General features: G+C 42.3%; 1 protein-coding gene across 9 annotated transcripts in view; it reads left to right on the plus strand.

The window, feature by feature from the left end:
- SPATS2 (spermatogenesis associated serine rich 2) overlaps nt 1-16504 on the plus strand; it is a 172715-nt gene that overhangs the window by 84983 nt on the left and 71228 nt on the right. For 5 of the 9 annotated variants that reach the window (XM_073020704.1, XM_037997179.2, XM_037997181.2 and 2 more), the window contains 2 exons: nt 10586-10853; nt 15300-15426. In XM_073020704.1, the coding sequence (XP_072876805.1) occupies nt 15384-15426 (43 nt within the window). In that variant the 5' untranslated portion in view covers nt 10586-10853; nt 15300-15383. The remainder of the gene's footprint in view (nt 1-10585; nt 10854-15299; nt 15427-16504) is intronic. The other 4 variants (XM_037997182.2, XM_008003144.3, XM_073020706.1 and 1 more) reach the window with 1 other exon arrangement.

Raw genomic sequence — 16504 nt, forward strand, 5'->3', positions numbered from 1 at the left:
CTACAGGCGCCTGCCATGTCGCCCGGCTAGTTTTTTTTTTTTTTGGTATTTTTTAGTAGAGACGGGGTTTCACCGGATTAGCCAGGATGGTCTCGATCTCCTGACCTCGTGATCTGCCCATCTCGGCCTCCCAAAGTGCTGGGATGACAGGCTTGAGCCACCGCGCCCGGCTGTGCCACATTTTCTTAATCCAGTCTGTCACTGATGGACATTTGGGTTGATTCCAAGTCTTTGCTATTGTGAATAGTGCTGCAATAAACATACATGTGCATGTGTCTTTATAGCAGCATGATTTATAATACTTTGGGTATATACCCAGTAATGGGATGGCTGGGTCATATGGTATTTCTAGTTCTAGATCCTTGAGGAATCGCCATATTGTTTTCCACAATGGTTGAACCAGTTTACAATCCCACCAACAGTGTAAAAGTGTTCTATTTCTCCACATCCTCTCCAGCACCTGTTGTTTCCTGACTTTTTAATGATTGCCATTCTAACTGGTGTGAGATGGTATCTCATGGTGGTTTTGATTTGCATTTCTCTGATGGCCAGTGATGACGAGCATTTTTTTCATGTGTCTGTGGGCTGTATGCATATCTTCTTTTGAGAAATGTCTGTTCATATCCTTTGCCCACTTTTTGATGGGGTTGTTTGTTTTTTTCTCGTAAATTTGTTTGAGTTCTTTGTAGGTTCTGGATATTAGCCCTTTGTCAGATGAGTAGGTTGCAAAAATTTTCTCCCATTCTATAGGTTGCCTGTTCACTCTGATGGTAGTTTCTTTTGCTGTGCAGAAGCTCTTTAGTTTAATTAGATCCCATTTGTCAATTTTGGCTTTTGTTGCCATTGCTTTTGATGTTTTAGACATGAAGTCCTTGCCCATGCCTATGTCCTGAATGGTATTACCTAGGTTTTCTTCTAGGATTTTTATGGTTTTAGGTCTAACATTTAAGTCTCTAATCTATCTTGAATTAATTTTCGTATAAGGAGTAAGGAAAGGATCCAGTTTCAGCTTTCTACTTATGGCTAGCCAATTTTCCCAGCACCATTTATTAAATAGGGAATCCTTTCCCCATTTCTTGTTTTTCTCAGGTTTGTCAAAGATCAGATGGCTGTAGATGTGTGGTATTATTTCTGAGGGCTCTGTTCTGCTCCATTGGTCTATATCTCTGTTTTGGTACCAGTACCATGCTGTTTTGGTTACTGTAGCCTTGTAGTATAGTTTGAAGTCAGGTAGCATGATGCCTCCAGCTTTGTTCCTTTGACTTAGGATTGTCTTGTCAATGTGGGCTCTTTTGTAGTTCCATGTGAACTTTAAAGCAGTTTCTTCCAATTATGTGAAGAAAGTCATTGGTAGCTTGATGGGGATGGCTATTGAATCTATAAATTACCTTGGGCAGTATGGCCATTTTCACAATATCGATTCTTCCTATCCATGAACATGGTGTGTTCTTCCATTTGTTTGTGTCCTCTTTTATTTCACTGAGCAGTGGTTTGTAGTTCTCCTTGAAGAGGTCCTTTATATCCCTTGTAAGTTGGATTCCTAGGTATTTTATTCTCTTTGAAGCAATTGTGAATGGAAGTTCATTCATGATTTGGCTCTCTGTTTGTTACTGGTGTATAAGAATGCTTGTGATTTTTGCACATTAATTTTGTATCCTGAGACTTTGCTGAAGTTGCTTATCAGCTTGAGATTTTGGGCTGAGACGATGGGGTTTTCTAAATATACAATCATGTCATCTGCAAACAGGGACAATTTGACTTCTTTTCCTAACTGAATACCCTTTATTTCTTTCTCTTGCCTGATTGCCCTAGCCAGAACTTCCAACACTATGTTGAATAGGAGTGGTGAGAGAGGGCATCCCTGTCTTGTGCCAGTTTTCAAAGGGAATGCTTCCAGTTTTTGCCCATTCAGTATGATATTGGCTGTGGGTTTGTCATAAATAGTGCTTATTATTTTGAGATACATTCCATCAATACTGAATTTATTGAGAGTTTTTAGCATGAAGGGTTGAATTTTGTCAAAGGCCTTTTCTGCATCTATTGAGATAATCATGCGGTTTTTGTCTTTGGTTCTGCTTATATGCTGAATTACGTTTATTGATTTGCATATGTTGAACCAGCCTTGCATCCCAGGGATGAAGCCCATTTGATCATGGTGGATAAGCTTTTTGATGTGCTGCTGGATTCGGCTTGCCAGTATTTTATTGAGGATTTTTGCATCGATGTTCATCAGGGATATTGGTCTAAAATTCTTTTTTGTTGTGTCTCTGCCAGGCTTTGGTATCAGGATGATGTTGGCCTCATAAAATGAGTTAGGGAGGATTCTCTCTTTTTCTATTGATTGGAATAGTTTCAGAAGGAATGGTACCAGCTCCTCCTTGCACTTGTGGTAGAATTCAGCCGTGAATCCGTCTGGTCCTGGACTTTTTTTGGTTGATAGGCTATTAATGATTGCCTCAATTTCAGAGCCTGCTATTGGTCTATTCAGGGATTCCACTTCTTCCTGGTTTATTCTTGGGAGAGTGTAAGTGTCCAGGAAATCATCCGTTTCTTCTAGGTTTTCTAGTTTATTTGCGTAGAGGTGTTTATAGTATTCTCTGATGGTAGTTTGTATTTCTGTGGGGTCGGTGGTGATATCCCCTTCATCATTTTTTATTGCGTCTATTTGATTCTTCTCTCTTTTCTTCTTTATTAGTCTTACTAGTGGTCTATCAATTTTGTTGATCTTTTCAAAAAACCAGCTCCTGGATTCATTGATTTTTTGGAGGGTTTTTTGTGTCTCTCTCTCCTTCAGTTCTGCTCTGATCTTAGTTATTTCTTGCCTTCTGCTAGCTTTTGAATGTGTTTGCTCTTGCTTCTCTAGTTCTTTTAATTGTGATGTTAGAGTGTCAATTTTAGATCTTTCCTGCTTTCTCTTGTGGGCATTTAGTGCTATAAATTTCCCTCTACACACTGCTTTAAATGTGTCCCAGAGATTCTGGTAAGTTGTATCTTTGTTCTCATTGGTTTCAAAGAACATCTTTATTTCTGCCTTCATTTCGTTATGTACCCAGTAGTCATTCAGGAGCAGGTTGTTCAGTTTCCATGTAGTTGAGCGGTTTTGATTGATTTTCTTAGTCCTGAGTTCTAGTTTGATTGCACTGTGGTCTGAGAGACAGTTTGTTATACTTTCTGTTCTTTTACATTTGCTGAAGAGTGCTTTACTTCCAACTATGTGGTCAATTTAGGAATAAGTGCAATGTGGTGCTGAAAAGAATGTATATTCTGTTGATTTGGGGTGGAGACTTCTGTAGATGTCTATTAGGTCCGCTTGGTGCAGAGTTGAGTTCAATTCCTGGATATGCTTGTTAACTTTCTGTCTCATTGATCTGTCTAATGTTGACAGTGGGGTGTTGAAGTCTCCCATTATTATTGTATGGGAGTCTAAGTCTCTTTGTAAGTCTCTAAGGACTTATTTTATTAATCTGGGTGCTCCTGTATTGGGCGCATATACATTTAGGATAGTTAGCTCTTCCTGTTGAATTGATCCCTTTACCATTATGTAATGGCCTTCTTTGTCTCTTTTGATCTTTGATGGTTTAAAGTCTATTTTATCAGGGACTAGTATTGCAACCCCTGCTTTTTTTTGTTCTCCATTTGCTTGGTAGATCTTCCTCTATCCCTTTATTTCGAGCCTATGTGTGTCTCTGCATGTGAAATGGGTCTCCTGAATACAGCAAACTGATGGGTCTTGACTCTTTATCCAATTTGCCAGTCTGTGTCTTTTAATTGGAGCATTTAGTCCATTTACATTTAAGGTTAATAATGTTATGTGTGAACTTGATCCTGTCATTGTGATATTAGCTGGTTATTTTGCTCGTTAGTTGATGCAGTTTCTTCCTAGCATCGATGGTCTTTACATTTTGGCATGTTTTTGCAATGGCTGGTACTGGTTGTTCCTTTCCATGTTTAGTGCTTCCTTCAGGATCTCTTGTAGGGCAGGCCTGGTGGTGACAAAATCTCTAAGCATTTACTTGTCTGTAAAGGATTTTATTTTTCCTTCACTGATGAAACTTAGTTTGGCTGGATATGAAATTCTGGGTTGAAAATTCTTTTCTTTAAGAATGTTGAATATTGGCCCCCACTCTCTTCTGGCTTGTAGAGTTTCTGCCGAGAGATCTGCTGTTAGTCTGATGGGCTTCCCTTTGTTGGTAACCCGACCTTTCTCTCTGGCTGCCCTTAACATTTTTTCCTTCGTTTCAACTTTAGTGAATCTGACAATTATGTGTCTCGGAGTTGCTCTTCTCAAGGAGTATCTTTGTGACGTTCTTTGTATTTCCTGAATTTGAATGTTGGCCTGCCTTAATAGGTTGGGGAAGTTCTCCTGGATGATATCCTGAAGAGTGTTTTCCAACTTGATTCCATTTTCCCCCTCACTTTCAGGCACACCAATCAGACGTAGATTTGGTCTTTTCACATAATCCCATATTTCTTGGAGGCTTTGTTCATTTCTTTTTTTTTTTTTTTTTTTTTTTTTTGAGACGGAGTCTCGCTCTGTTGCCCAGGCTGGAGTGCAGTGGCACGATCTCGGCTCACTGCAAGCTCTGCCTCCCGGGTTTACGCCATTCTCCTGCCTCAGCCTCCCAAGTAGCTGGGACTACAGGCGCCTGCCACCTCACCCGGCTAGTTTTTTTTTTTTTTTTGGTATTTTTGTAGAGATGGGGTTTCACTGTGTTAGCCAGGATGGTCTCGATCTCCTGACCTCGTGATCCGCCCATCTCGGCCTCCCAAAGTGCTGGGATTACAGGCTTGAGCCACCGCGCCCGGCCTGTTCATTTCTTTTTCCTTTTTTTTCTCTAGACTTCTTGCTTCATTTCATTCATTTGATCTTCAATCAGTAATACTCTCTCTTCCAGTTGATCGAGTCAGAAGCTTGTGCATTTGTCACGTATTTCTTGTGTCATGGTTTTTATCTCTGTCAGTTCATTTATGGCCTTCTCTGCATTGATTATTCTAGTTATCCATTCTTCCATTCTTTTTTCAAGATTTTTAGTTTCTTTGCGCTGGGTATATAGTTCCTCCTTTAGCTCTGAGAAGTTTGATCGACTGAAGCCTTCTCCTCTCAACTTGTCAAAGTCATTCTCCATCCAGCTTTGATCCGTTGCTGGTGATGAGCTGCGTTCCTTTGGAGGGGGAGATGCGCTCTGATTTTTTGAATTTCCAGCTTTTCTGCCCTGCTTTTTCCCCCATCTTTGTGGTTTTATCTGCCTTTGGTCTTTGATACTGGTGACGTACTGATGGGATTTTGGTGTGGTGTCCTTTCTGTTTGTTAGTTTTCCTTCTAACAGTGAGGATCCTCAGCTGTAGGTCTGTTGGAGATTGCTTGAGGTCCACTCCAGACACTGTTTCCCTAGGTATCAGCAGCAGAGGCTGCAGAAGATAGAATATTGCTGAACAGCAAGTGCTGCTGTCTGATTCTTGCTCTGGAAGCTTCGTCTCAGGGGTGTACCCCGCTGTGTGAGGTGTGAGGTGTCAGTCTGCACCTAGTGGAGGATGTCTCCCAGTTAAGCTACTCAGGGGTCAGGGACCCACTTGAGCAGGCAGTCTGTCCGTTCTCAGATCTCAGCCTCCATGCTGGGAGATCCACTGCTCTCTTCAAAGCTGTCAGGCAGGGTCATTAACATCTGCAGAGGTTTCTGCTGCTTTTTGTTAACTATGCCCTGTCTCCAGAGGTAGAGTCTACAGAGACAGGCAGGCCTCCCTGAGCTGTGGTGGGCTCCACCCAGTTCAAGCTTCCCCGTGGCTTTGTTTACCTACTGAAGCCTCAGCAATGGTGGGCACCCCTCCCCAGCCTCGCTGCCGCCTTGCAGTTAGATCTCAGACTGCTGTGCTAGCAATGAGGGAGGCTCCATGGGCGTGGAACCCTCAGGGCCAGGTGTGGGATATAATCTCCTGGTGTGCCGTTTGCTAAGACTCTTGGTAAAGCACAGTATTAGGGTGGGAGTTACCTGATTTTCCAGGTGTTGTGTGTCTCAGTTTCCCTTGGCTAGGAAAAGGGATTCCCTTCCCCTTTGTACTTCCCAGGTGAGGTGATGCCTCACCCTGCTTCAGCTCTGGCTGGTCGGGCTGCACCAGCTGACCAGCACCAATTGTCCAGCACTTCCCAGTGAGATGAACCTGGTACCTCAGTTGAAAATGCAGAAATCACCCGTCTTCTGTGTCGCTCACTCTGGGAGCTGGAGGCTGGAGCTGTTCCTATTCGGCCATCTTGCTCCCGACCTATAGTTTTTTTAAAAATTCAGCTTGAATTCACATTCTCATTTGAAATATTCAAATAAGTATTCAAGGAGGAACCTACTTTTGGTTTGAGGGCTTATATTGTTTTCCAGATTGGGTTCTTCATCTGTTGCATGGAAATTTCTTCTCTCATTGTATTTCTCTTTTTTTATAGTAGGTTTGATAGTTGCTATGTCATTTTTGTTTATCTTCTTCATGTTACATGTGGATAGCTCTGTTTACACCTTTTTGTTTGTAGCTACAGAGTATAGATGAAATATCCTTGATATGTTTCTAGTCTTCTTTGGGACCTATCTCACCCACCCCTGCTCATCCACTATGGTTAGTTGTCGATTGTTGCTTTCATCCTCTTTTCATTTTTCTTTTTCTTTTTCTTTTCTGTTTTTGACATGGAGTTTTGCTCTTGTTGCCCAGGCTGGAATGCAGTGGTGTGATCTTGGCTCACTGCAACCTCCACCTCCCAGGTCCAAGCAATTCTCCTTCTTCAGCCTCCCGAGTAGCTGGGATTACAGGCATGCACCACCATGCCCAGCTAATTTTGTGTTTTTAGTAGAGGTGGGGTTTCACCATGTTGGTCAGACTGGTCTACCTCAGGTGATCCACCTGCTTCGGCCTCCCAAAGTGCTGGGATTACAGGCGTGGGCCACCATGCCTGGCCTCATCCTCTTTAACCTGAGGATATGTGCTGTTGAGAAGCTTGCCACTGAAGGGTTCAGTTATTTTTGGCAGATCTGAGTTCTGTTCTTTTTTCTAAAATCTTTTTAAGTGTGCCATATCCAGGGGGTATATTCCATGTATTTCCGTAGGCTTTGGCTGGTTCTCTCAACTTGGCTCAGTGTTCTGGAAGATTATAAGTTTCAAATACTCACACTGCTTTTCCTGAGGTCCCACTGTGGTTTGTAGAAGTTCTTAATCTTGATGGAATATTTTTAAAACTTTCACAGAATTGCCTCTTGACTCTTCAGTCTCCTCTTTTCAAATTGGAAAATATTTCATATAAGCGTACTCTCCTTTCCTTCTTGCATTTCATTTTGTAAACGTTTTTCCAGTCAGCTGTCCAGGTATAAGAGTTGTATCATCCTATGCTTTAAAAAATTATTATTTTTCGTCCGGGCTCAGTGGCTCATGCCTGTAATCCCAGCACTTTGGGAGGCCGAAGCAGGTGGATCACGAGGTCAGGAGATCGAAACCATCTTGGCTAACACGGTGAAACCCCGTCTCTACTAAAAATACAAAAAATTAGCCAGGCGCAGTGGCGGGCACCTGTAGTCCCAGCTACTCAGGAGGCCGAGGCAGGAGGATGGCGTGAACCCTTAGGTGAAGCTTGCAGTGAGCCGAGATCACACCACTGCAGTCCAGCCTGGGCCAAACAGCGAGACTCTGTCTCAAAAAAAAAAAAAAAAATTCAGCTAGATATGATGGCTCATGCCTGTAATCCCACACTTTAGGAGGCCGAGGCAGACGGATTACTGGAGGTCAGGACCTCAGGACCAGCCTGGCCAACATGGCGAAACCCTGTCTCTACTAAAAATGCAAAAATTAGTCGGGTGTGGTGGCAGGTGCCTGTAGTCCCAGCTCGTTGGGAGGCTGAGACAGGATAATCGCTTGAACCCAGGAGGCGAAGGTTGCAGTGAGCCAAGATGGCACCATTGCACTCTAGCCTGGGCAACAAGAGCATGACTCTGTCTCTAGAGTAAAAAAAAAAAAAAAAAAAAAAAATTGGCCATGCGCGGTGGCTCACGCCTGTAATCCTAGCACTTTGGGAGGCTGAGGTGGGCAGATCACTTGAGGTCAGGAGTTCAAGGCCAGCCTGGCCAACATGGTGAGCCCCCATCTCTACTAAAAATACAAAAATTAGCTGGGCGTGGTGGCGGATGCCTATAATCCCACCTACTCGGGAGGCTGAGGCAGGAGAATCACTTGAACCCGAGAGGTGGAGGTTGCAGGTTCCATCTCCTTTTTTATTTATTTATTTATTTTAATTGTTAGCCCATCTCTGCTGGCAGGAACTTACGGTTTTTTTTACCCAGGAATCTTGGGCATGTATCTTTAAAATGTTTACTAATATAGAAAAACAACATTTGCATGTTTGTAATTTAAAGGAGCTTCCTGCAGTATGGACTAATCTCATTTTGATATTTCAGTTTTCCATGTTAAAATTCCTTTGCACTTCCCTCCTTTCATGTGAAAAAACATTTTAAATGGTTTGTTTTCAAGGCATGATAAATCTAAGTACTGGCAGCTGGCCTGCAAATGTAACAAACCACACAGCTCATGCGCCTAGGAGGTCACAATAAGTGAACCGAATGTAGAGGAGGGATCCGCCCATAAAAGGGAAGAAAGTTTCCTTATTGAGAAATCAAAACTTAAGAGGGGAAGGGAATGGGGTATAACCTTATAAGGGGGATAATAAACTTTGGCAACGTCCAGGAAGATTGTCACCCCACAGTACTCAACCACTGAGGAACTGGCGGAGGGACTTGTACGCTAAGAGATAGATTACCTGTTGTGACTTCCCAGTGTGCTTGCCCACCAAACACCTGATCTTGCAAGACCATTATTATTATTATTTACTTATTTATTTTTTTGAGATGGAGTTTCGCTCTTGTCGCCCAGGCTGGAGTGCAATGGCGCGATCTTGGCTCACCACAACCTCTGCCTCCTGGGTTCAAGCGATTCTCCTGCCTCAGCCTCCTGAGTAGCTGGGATTACAGGCATGCACCACTATGCCCAGCTAATTTTGTATTTTTGGTAGACACGGGGTTTCTCCATGTTGGTCAGGCTGGTCTTGAACTCCCAACCTCAGGTGATCTGCCTGCCTCAGCCTCCCAAAGTGCTGGGCTTACAGGCATGAGCCACTGCACCTGGCTAGACCATTATTAAAAAGTCTCACATTTGCTGTTTTTCGAGCCTCTAAGTCCATTCTTTGGGTTGGTACGGTGAGTGTGTTTCTCATCATTTCACATCCCACCCCCATATATTTTTTACAGCTGTATTTGAGCTGGGAAACCTGAGAAGAGGTTAGATATAAGAAATTCTAGGCCGGGCGGGGTGGCTCAAGCCTGTAATCCCAGCACTTTGGGAGGCCGAGACAGACAGATCACGAGGTCAGGAGATCGAGACCATCCTGGCTAACACGGTGAAACCCCATCTCTACTAAAAAAATACAACAAACTAGCTGGGCGAGGTAGCGGGCGCCTATAGTCCCAGCTACTCGGGAGGCTGAGGCAGGAGAATGGTGTAAACCTGGGAGGCGGAGCTTGCAGTGAGCTGAGATCCGGCCACTGCATTCCGGCCTGGGTGACAGAGCGAGACTCCGTCTCAAAAAAAAAAAAAAAGAAAAGAAAAGAAATTCTAGGGTCACACCTGTAATCCCAGCACTTTCAGAGGCCAAGGCAGGCAGATCACGAGGTCAGGAGCTTGAGACCAGCCTGGTCAAGAGACCAGCCTAGCTAATATGGTGAAACACCATCTCTACTAAAAAAAAAAAAAAAAAATACAAAAAATTAGCCAGGTGTGGTGGTGGGTGCCTGTAATCCCAGCTACTCAGGACGCTGAGGCAGGAGAATCGCTTGAACCCGGAAGGCGGAGGTTGCAGTGAGCCGAGATCACACCATTGTACTCCAACCTGGGCAACAAGAGCGAAACTCCGTCTCAAACAAAAAACAAAACAAAAAGAAATTCTAGAGGAAGAGAATAGACCCTTGATTTGGATGGCAAGATCAGATGGCTCATGCCTATAATCCCAGAACTTTGGGAGACCAAAGCAGATGGATCACGAGGTAAAGAGATAAGAGACCATCCTGATCAATATGGTGAAACCCTGCCTCTACTAAAAATACAAAAATTAGCTGGGCGTGGTGTCGCACACCTGTAGTCCCAGCTACTCGGGAGGCTGAGGCAGGAGAATCACTTGAACCTGGGAGGCAGAGGTTGCAGTGAGACAAGATCACGCCACTACACTCCAGCCTGGGGACAGAGCAAGACTTCATCTCAAAAAAAAAAAAAGAAAGATCTTGGGGAGTGGTAAGAGGTAACATTTTAGTTTGCGAAGCAGAGATGGGGATATTTCAGATGGATACAAAAGATAAGAAGACTAAGAGAACATACTTTCTAAACTAAGGGGATAATCTGATTCTAAGATTAAGTTTTCTTAAGAAAAATTCTGCTTTTCAGCAGCTACATTGTTTCTATAGTACTTAAAACTAGTTTTGTACACAGAAATACAAAAGAAACCTTGTGGATATCTCAGAAATTTTGTACAGATAGTCATTACTGTAATAGTATATGTGTGTGTTTTTCCCTCCAGAATCTCCCTGGAAAAGAAGACATGAATATCTGCAATGATACTTCCTGATAAGAAGTCGATACAAGAAAAGGAAAGGAGATTGACAGCTAGTGAGCAGAATTTCCAACAGTAGGATTTCGTATTTTTTGCTTCCAACTGCACACTTCCATTGCCCACTTTTAAATCAGAGATACCTACACTCAAAATCCAGACAAGGCAAAAGGATACTTTTCTTGTATATTTTTTGAGATTGAAGAAACGGCAATGTCCAGGAAACAGAGCCAGAAGGGTAAGATACATGTGGGCATAAATTGTTAAAAGCATAGTTATAATGATCCTCATTTATAGCTGTATATTTAAAAACTGTCCTAATGTGTTTTGAATGGTTTTACAAGTATATATGGATATTAGATTACAGCTTTGTGTATTACCAGTCTGAGAATTAATTCATATAACAATAGCTTTTCTACTCACACAAACTTATCAAATTGTGATATACTTACTATCTTGAAGATGCATTTTTGAATACTGAACATATGTTACGGAGATGTGGTAAGAGGACTAACTTGTTGCAGGATGTTGTATGCTGTTTGAGTTGACATTTTTCTAGAGAAAGGCAGTGGAGCAAGAGTAAATGCTTCTGGTTTTTATTCCCTTCTTTAGCTTTCCTTCCAGGATTGTTCCTCTAGCTTCTTATCTAAAGTGAAATACAGGGTGCAAAGAGTCAGGAAATAGAAGGGTAGTTATAATGGAGGGAAGGACAACAAAGATTCTGCAAAACCTTTTTCTACTTTTCTAGAAAGCTGCAAAAATTTAAAGGGACAAAGTGAACAATAGCACTAGAACTATTGTACATAACTGGTATATATTGATTAAAAGAATGATCATAGATACCTGGCATTTTCCCCTCATTCAATTTAATTTCCAGTTCAAAGTTAATGTTCTTTAATTCAAAACAAAGCTTCATAGATCCAGGTCTCACATGTTAAATATGAAGAAAATGCTTTTAAAGCTGATTTTGACTTGGTAATTCAAAAACCTCATAAGAAAGTAAATAAGCCAGATTTGTGGTTTCGAAAGTTATAGTTTCATTGTGTAGTAAATCTATAGGAAGACTCTGAGCTCTAGGGAATGCTTAGATTACTAAAGCTGAACTGTTCCGTGGAATGAAATTTACCAACGGAAAAGGTTTTTTTTTTTATAACCCAAGTTTGTTTTTTCTTAGTTGTTATAATTCAGTTTGTTTTTTTCCCAGTTATGCTTGAAACATTGAGCATCTGTTTTTGCCCTGCAAATGAGAAATAGTATAGTAAAAATAGGGTTCTGGAAAAGTTGAGCATTTAATTTTTCCTAAAAAAAGTTAACTTCAGCAAATTGCTTTGACCTTTTTAAAATGAGAGAGTCTTTATTTCATGTCTGTGTTTTGCCAGAGCTGTAAAAAAAGTATCATTGTGAAGCAGGATATTTCCCTGACCCCTTTGCAGGAGTCTCTCCTTTGCTCAGCCTGCCTCTCTCAACTGCTCACGGGAAGAAGAGTGTGGGTGAACAAGGCAGGAACTGGAGGGCTTAAGTGCTGCAACCAGCTGGCTGCTGTGGCAGCGTCCAGGCTGTGGGGTGCCTGTGACTCCCAAGGCTCCAGAGGGCATGTTACAGTGCTCTTTTAGTTCTGCCATCTGTGGACGGCTTAAGTGTTAACAGCTCAGTGGGCCCTTTGGCCCATTGTGTGGGGTGGCTGCCCTCTGCCAGCAAGGGCAAAGGGCCAGTGTGACAGCCTTTTGTATCAGCACTCGTGGCTCCTGAGCTCTTGTCTGGCGTCCAGGAAAAATGAGGTCACACGAATGAATTGAAGGATGGTAAATGCAGGAGATTTTATTGCTGATAAAAGTGGCTTTTAGCAGGAAGGGGAGCTGAAAAGGGGTTGGTGGGGGTGGGGGTAGGTAATCTTTCCCTGAAGTCCAGCTGTCTCCAGCTAAATTTTTCTCCAAAGTTACACCATCAAGCTGTCCCTCTAAAGTCAACCCGCTTCTCTCCAACATCCTGACGTCCAGCTGGTTCTCCTCTCTGCTGGCTGAGTCTGGGGTCTTTTTTTTTTTTTTTTTTTTTTTTTTTTTTTTTTTTTGAGACGGAGTCTTGGTCTGTCGCCCGCGCTGGAGTGCAGTGGCCGGATCTCAGCGCACTGCAAACTCCACCTCCCGGGTTTATGCCATTCTCCTGCCTCAGCCTCCCGAGTAGCTGGGACTACAGGCACCCGCCACCTCGCCCGGCTAGTTTTTTGTATTTTTTAGTAGAGACGGGGTTTCACTGTGTTAGCCAGGATGGTCTCGATCGCCTGACCTCGTGATCCGCCTGTCTCAGCCTCCCAAAGTGCTGGGATTACAGGCTTGAGCCACCACGCCCGGCCGAGTCTGGGGTCTTTATAGGCACAGAATGGGGCAAGGCAGGGCCATGGGTGGTTTAGGAAAACATTCAAACAGGAAAACGGGGATATAAGTTCTCACTTTGGGCCGAGGTTTCAGGCATTTTGGCTTGAGGGTGGGGTTTTCACCGGTGACCCACCCTTTTCTGCCTAGAATTTCTTTGCCTCCTGTCCCCATCAGTTGCTTTTTGTAACTGGTATCTAATTACTATAAAATGAATTTAAATATTACTATAAAATGAATTTAAATTTTAGACTGTAACATAGACACTAAGTGCTTACCAGTTTGGTTGAACTTAGCCTAGATTTACACTTAATTGGAAACAAAGTAAAGCTTACATGTTGTTGGGACTTTCTCTGAAACAAATCTATTCATGTAATTCATTTGCATGTCTGATATTTGGTCCCATGAAATATATAATATTACAGTATTCCATTTATTCATTTATATGTTTAAAGTTTCATTGCTTTGGGTTTTAGTAGTCTAATCTGTAAATATACTGACTTTATCTACTTGATTATACTACATTAAAAAGAAGGGTTGGCCAGGTGTGGTGGCTCACGCCTGTAATTCCAGCACTTTGGGAGGCCGAGGTAGGTGGATCACAAGGTCAGGAGTTCGAGACCAGCCTGGCCAAGATGGTGAAACCCCATTTCTACTAAAAATAAAAAAATTAGCTGGGCGTGGTGGCACATGCCTGTAGTCCCAGCTACTCGGGAGGCTAAGGCAGGAGAATCCCTTGAACCCAGGAGGCGGAGGTTGCAGTGAGCTGAGATCACACCACTGCACTCTAGCCTGGGTGACAGACTCCATCTCAAAAAAAAAAAAAAGGGTCTATGGTAGTCATTGTTCTTGGTGGTATTTCATTTATAGACTCTTATTTTATAATGAGTTATGCTTTTATTCAGCAATAGACCATGTTTTCATATTTTCCTTTTGTCAGTAATACTTGTAAATTCCTTTTTTAATGAAATACTTAGTGGAGTTAAACTTTAACAGCTTAAATTAAATTAAGTCAGTTTCAGTTAAAACTATTGATTACTCCAAGCCTATTAGCCAATATCTAGCGGAAGTCAGAGCTGTGCTTCTTAAGAGTGTGGTCTCTAGACCCTATTCCTGTCTGTGAACTGGAGAAGTATATAGAAATGAAGTGTGTTTAAGAACTCTTTGATAGTGATTTGACAGTGTGGCAACATCTCAGCCCTTTTAAAAACAGTTTTATTGAGGTATAAATGTGCCCAAGTGTATAATTTGATTATTTTTAGTAAATTTATGGAGTTGTGCACCATCACCAAAATCTTGTTTTAAAACACTTTCTGACTGGGTGTGGTAGCTAAAGCCTATAATCTCAGCACTTAGGGAGGCTGAGGCAGGAGAATGACTTGAAGCCAGGAGTTCGAGATCAGCCTGGACAACATAGTAAGACTCTGTCTTAACCGGGCATGGTGGCTCACGCCTGTAATCCCAGCACTTTGGGAGGCCAAGGCGGACGGATCACCTGAGTTTGGGAGTTCCAGTCTAGCCTGACCAACATGGAGAAACCCCGTCTCTGCTAAAAAAAAAAAAAAAAAAAAAAAAATTAGTTGGGTGTAGTGGCGCATGCCTGTAATCCCAGCTACTCAGGAGGCTAAGGCAGGGGAATCGCTTGAACCGGGAGGTGGAGGTTGCGGTGAGCTGAGATCACCCTCCAGCCTGGGCAACAAGAGCAAAACTCCATCTCAAAAAAAAAAAAAAAAAGACTCTGTTTCTACAAAAAATAAAAAAGTTAACCAATTATAGTGGCACATGCCTGTTATAGTCCCAGCTATTTGGGAGGCTGAGGTGGGAAGATTACTTGAGCCCAGGAATTTGAGGCTGCAGTGAGCTGTGATCACTACACTCTAGCTTGGGTGACAGAGCGGGACCATGTGTCTTAAGAAAACAAAAACAAAACCTTCTTTTCCTTATCCCCCAGTATTCTCTTGTTTGTGATCAATTCCTGCTCCCTACCCCAGCCACAAGCAAACATTGATCTTCTGTCACTTTATTTTTGCGTTTTCTAGAAATTTCATATACACATATTAGTGCAATATAGTTTTTATGTCTGGCTTCTTTTCACTTAGTGTAATGTTTTTAAGATTCTTCCATATTGTTGAATGTGTCAGTAGTTTGCTCCTTTTTACTACTGAGTAGTATTGTTATAACATATTTATCCATTTACCAGTTGCTATTCATTTTGGGTTGTAGTTTGTGCTGTTATAAATGATTGTCAGTTATGTACATTTGCTTACAAGTCTTTATGTGACATATGTTTGCATTTCTCTTGTGGAGATACTTAGGAGTGGAGTTCTTTAACTTTGTAAGAAACTTCGAGACTGTTTTCCAAGGTGGCGATATTATACAGTTTTACAATCTCACCAGCCATGTATCAGGATTTCGTATTTTCCATATCCTCACCAACACTCGGTATGGTCAGTCTTTTTTTTTTTCTTATTATAGCTATCTTAATAGATGTATAGTGGTATCTCATTGTGGTTTTGATTTGTACTTCCCTAATGACTAATGATGTTGACCATCTTTTCATGTGATTTTTAGCCATTTTTGTATTTTTTTGGTGAAATGTCTGTTCAATCTTGATCCGTTTGAAAATTTTGGAGTCTTATTGAATTCTAAGAGTTCTTTGTATATTCTGAATACAAGTTCTGTATCAGGTACATGCTTGGCAAGTATATTCTCCCATTCCGTGGCTTGTCTTTTAATTTTCTTAATGGGCTGGGCACAGTTTCTCATGCCTGTAATCCCAGCACTTTGGGAGGCCGAGGCAGGTGGATCACCTGAGGTCAGGAGTTCAAGACCAGCTGGCCAACCTGGTGAAACCCCGTCTCTACTAAAAATACAAAAATTAGCTGGGTGTGGTGGCAGTCGTCTGTAATCCCAGCTACTCAGGAGGCTGAGGCAGGAGAATCACTTGAACGCGGGAGGTGGAGGTTGCAGTGAACCGAGATCCTGCTGTTGCACTCCAGCCTGGGCGACAGAGTGAGACTCCGTCTCAAAAAAAAAATTCTTAATGATGTCTTTTAAAGAGTGGAAGTTTTAAATTTTGATGAAGCCCAATTTATCTTTTTTTTTTTTCCTGTTATAGATTGGGTTTTGGTATCATGTCTGAGAATTATCTGCCTAACTCAAAGTCAGAAAGACTTTTTCCCAGTTTTATAGTTTTATCTTGTATATTTTAAAGTCTGTGATCCTGTTTGAGTTAGTTTTGTTTTGTTTTGTTTTTAAATGGAGTCTCCCTCTGTCACCCAGGCTGGAGTGCAGTGACGTAATCTCAGCTCACTGCAGCCTCTGCCTCCCAGGTTCAAGCAGTTCTCTGCTTCAGCCGCCCGAGTAGCTGGGATTACAGGCACCCGCCACCAAGCCTGGCTAATTTTTGTATTTTTAGTAGAGACAGGGTTTCACCATCTTGGCCAGGCTGGTCTTGAACTCCTGACCTCGTGATCCGCCTGCCTCGGCCTCCCAAAGTGCTGGGATTACAGGCGTGAGC

This window comes from Chlorocebus sabaeus, chromosome 11, assembly GCF_047675955.1.
Source record: "Chlorocebus sabaeus isolate Y175 chromosome 11, mChlSab1.0.hap1, whole genome shotgun sequence".
Taxonomy (NCBI): Eukaryota; Metazoa; Chordata; class Mammalia; order Primates; family Cercopithecidae; genus Chlorocebus; species Chlorocebus sabaeus.